This window comes from Leptopilina boulardi, unplaced genomic scaffold (assembly GCF_019393585.1).
Source record: "Leptopilina boulardi isolate dan_hultmark-lab unplaced genomic scaffold, ZJU_Lbou_2.1 LbouV2_332, whole genome shotgun sequence".
In the NCBI taxonomy this organism is placed as follows: Eukaryota; Metazoa; Arthropoda; class Insecta; order Hymenoptera; family Figitidae; genus Leptopilina; species Leptopilina boulardi.
The window spans coordinates 138,079-142,403 of NW_026137899.1; the positions used below are offsets into that span (position 1 = coordinate 138,079).

General features: G+C 29.4%; 1 protein-coding gene across 1 annotated transcript in view; it reads left to right on the forward strand.

Annotated features, from left to right (window-relative positions):
- LOC127285440 (tyrosine-protein kinase hopscotch) overlaps positions 1 to 4,325 on the forward strand; it is a 58,615-nt gene that overhangs the window by 53,373 nt on the left and 917 nt on the right. The window contains exons 10-12 of the mRNA XM_051311440.1: positions 2,663 to 2,981; positions 3,123 to 3,469; positions 3,542 to 3,879. Of these exons, the coding sequence (XP_051167397.1) occupies positions 2,663 to 2,981; positions 3,123 to 3,469; positions 3,542 to 3,879 (1,004 nt within the window). The remainder of the gene's footprint in view (positions 1 to 2,662; positions 2,982 to 3,122; positions 3,470 to 3,541; positions 3,880 to 4,325) is intronic.

Below are 4,325 nucleotides of genomic sequence, written 5' to 3' on the forward strand. Positions count from 1 at the left end.
TTTTATAAAGCTTAACACTAGAACTACCTACGGTTTTTCTTGTGTATCTTTCGTTAATAATAATCATTTTGTACAGTTAATAGAAAGTATAAACAATGATAATAATATATGTGGAATTATGATTATTTTGTATTGTAATTGCCTTTATTAATATTTACAAGACAAGCGTTTTTTATGCAAATCTACATGGGAAGCAGCGCAGCGGACTGTTAAGGCCTGAGCAGAATAGAAACGTAACCTGTATCGTAATCGTAAACGCAACCGGAAAAATAAGTTAGAAAAGGACAAACAATGTATCTATCCTTCTCTAACTCATTCTTCCGGTTGCGTGTGCGATTTCGGTTACGTTACTATTCTGCTCAGGCCTTTATTGTACGAAACTGCTGGTGAAACGCGCTTATCAAAAAAATCGTTTTTGGCAAAATCTCAGTTAAAGTTTTGGGTTTTTCATATACATAATTCTTTGTTGAAGGTTTATTTGTTATTTTAAGGCCTATCGAAAGTTTACAAGTTTTCGGGATAATTTTCTATATTGCTCTAAAGTCCTTTCTTAAAAAAGACAGTGCATGCAAAGCACATGAAAATGTATCGAAAGATCTCGATGTTCAAAAAGATCGAATGTAAGAAAGAACTTTGCTTTCCACACATGAAGTAGGATAAGGAGAGGTAACGGCGTATATTCATTGGCCCTCAGATAGACGGACCACAGTAGTAGACTTTCTTTTTTCCTAATGTCGCGAGCGCTCCTTTGGGGAAAGCGAAGAATTAAAATTTATCCTCTGCAACATGGCTGCAAGTCAGCTGTTTACAACGTTAGGTTAAGTTAATGAATATGAAGGTATTATGCAAATACATTAACTGTAAAATGTCAGAAATATTTTAAAAATCAAATAATAGTTTAATATTGACACTGGAATTTATTGTATCTGTCAATGTCAGACTCTTTAAAATGTAACTCACAAAGCTTATGAGTTACATTCATAGTTTTGTCAAATCTTCGAATAGCCTCTGACCATGTTGCTAACATTTTCTATCGAAATAAGAAATATAATTAACATTATTTATTATTTACATAATAATATCATGAGTAATAAAAAAATAATAAACAATTTCATTCTACTTACCATGGAAGGTTTAAAAAAACTTCGAACACAACCATCTCTTTTTATTTGGGTTTTCGAACCCGAATCGCAATGCTTTATAAAACAACTCTTCATTTTTCAAAACACTAACACATTACTGAAATACTTCATGTGTAAAACAAACGACTGAATTTTAACAACAAAAACACCATGTGAAACATTCAGGTTATGTTTCTCTTTTCGCGGTAGGTCACGTGATAAAATATAATTCAAATATTTCCCACCGCAAGCGCTGTCAACAGTAGGAAAATAGAAAGTCGTACTACTGTGGTCCCCCCTATATGGTGTCAAGTTTTCTAGCGATTGGCTACAGGCGTTACCTCTCCTTATCCTACTTCATGTTTCCACAGCATCTAAATCAATATTCATTTTATGAAAATCACCTTAAATTATTGTTCCACATATATATTTTTTGCATAACTTACTTAATTGCAATAAATATACACTTGCAAATCATTTATTTGTTGTAAATTATTGCAGCTGTTATGAATCAGAAACGAACATAACCTACATTTAGCTGAAATCACTTGATTGGCCCAAGACAAAATAACGCGCCCTTTTTTAAAATAATGAAATTTATTAAATTATAATAAAATAATTGTAATAAATTAAATTATTATGAAAATAATATTACCTTGAATAAAAAAGTGTTTTCAGTTTAAAAAAATCATTATTCAAGAATTATTATTATTTTCAAACAAATTTTACAAATATAAGAGATTATTATTTTTCTATTTGGAACTTTCGCTATAATTACATGTCTTTTTGCATTTTGTTAACAATATTATTAAATATTTAATTAAATAATTGTAATAAATTATGAAACATAAATTGAAAATTAAATTGAATGCACAAAGAATAGAAGCAACGGAGACGGCCAATGACTGTCGGAGGCGCTAGTTAACATAAAAAACGCTGTTTTTTATCACTCAAACCTATTTTTTAGTGAAAAATTAAAATGCTGGAGTATTTCCGACTTCGGATTCGTAATCTACGTGAAAAAACCTATAAAAATCATGTATCACTTTATTTTTCTAACTTGTAAATGTTAATAAAAAAAACATAAATGAATCATGGAACAAAATGTCCCGGTGGTAGTTCTAGGTATGCAGGATCTTCGGTAGTTCTAGTGTTAAAATGTATACTATCAACACAAAAATATGAAAATGTCCTTTTTTTGTTTTTTGAGATATTTGTTAATTCATTTTTAATATTAATTAATAAATTATAATTAATAAAAAATGAAATATTTTGCAAATAAATAAAGTTATTGTAATTCTGAAGCTACCAATCGAAAGCTGCCGTAATTCCACATTCAACGTGCCTTATGTGAAGTATTTTTGTCAAGTCGATTTTGTATAAACAATTGATTGTCATTACAATTGTTGATAAAAAATCTATTAAACAAAAATACTTAATATTGGGCTCAACCTAAAACTATTCGAGTATTAATTTTTACTAGTATTTTTGATAATCATTTTTGTTTTCATAATTTTATAGTTTTAAATCATTTCTTACAGTATTACGCAAGTGGAAAACGTTTACCAATACCTAAAAACTGTTCGGTGGATATTTATCAATTGATGCTTGAATGTTGGGAAGAAGACAAAGATACACGAAAGAAGGCACAGGCTATTGTTCGAGATCTTCGGCATATTAATTTGGCTATTTATAGTTCAAGAAGAAATCACGTTTATGCCACAGCACTTCCAAAATTATTGAAACAGACTGGCCAAGAAGGTGATGAAGGACTTGAAGTAGACTCCTCAGATTGTGAATCAAGAGCCAGTAGTTTATTTACAGATCATACAAGTTTACACTGGGATGATACAGATGAAAGTAAGACTATTTAAAACTTTAAATTACACTTCATTTTTGGGTGTGCTTAAAATTTTTTTTTCCATATTAACCTGTATTTTATTCACGCAAAACGCTAGTATTTTTAATTTTATTCCTAATGAGATAAAAATTTTGTTTTAGCCGAATCAGGACATTTTATAGATCCAACAGCAAACGCAGAGGATTTTACAGCATTTCTTGACTTATTGGCCGAATCGGGAATCGGTGATACTTCAAGTGTTAATGATTTTACTGAAGAAAATGGGTTTCTCGGTCAAATGCAAGGAATTTTTGAGTTGACGTCAGATTGTAATGTTATCCTTCAAGGAAAAATTGGTCAAGGATTTTATGGTGAAGTCTATCGAGGTACTTTGGAAAAAGAAAATTCTAAAGACGCCGAACCACAAAGGGTTGCTGTAAAGAAACTTAAAATGCGATCAGTAGAAGCAGACTTGCGCGATTTCGAGAGGGAAATATCAATAATGAAGGTGTGCGATTTAATTTTTATATTTGTTTTCTTAGTTTTTTTTTATTTTCAAAATTTTTTTTTATTTTTTCAGACATTGAAACATCCAAATGTTGTTGAAATTCTTGGCGTTATTTCTGAACCGGATGTTTGTCTGGTGATGGAATTCTTGAAACATGGATCGTTGCAAAGTTATTTAGCAATTAATCATGAAGTTTTAAAGGAGAAAAAACTGTTACACTTTGCGCTTGATATTTCAACAGGGATGGAATATCTTGGTCAGAAAAGTATTGTACATCGAGATTTGGCAGCGAGGAATATACTTGTAGCTGATGAAAATCGAGTGAAAATTAGTGATTTTGGATTGGCTCAAGTGATGGGAAAGAATGATTATTATATTCTACAAACTGATAGGGATTTACCGATAAAATGGTAAGATATTTCATCCTAAACCATTATTAAAATATTCAAATTATAAATCTTTTGAAAAAAACATTTTCAGGAAATAACTATTCTTTTGTACTTATAACAGGTGATAAGAATTATTTTACGAAACTAAGTTTGCAAAAACATGTTACAAAATAAAGTTAATACACAAAATAACTATAACGCTATCCCATTTTGCCCCCCTTTTCCCAAAATAAGAATGAATTGTAATTTAGATTCTGTAAAATTTTGGATATATTAAATTTAAAAAGAATTAAAATTTCAATCAATTAATCAAAAATTAAGATTGTTGGAATGATCTTTTAAATTTGAATTAAAATTTTTAATAAATAATCCAATTTAATTAAATTCAATAAGATAAATATTAAGAAAAATAAGTGAAAAGTTCTGTGATCCCGATCAATTTATATGAGATGTATTTATTTTTTTAG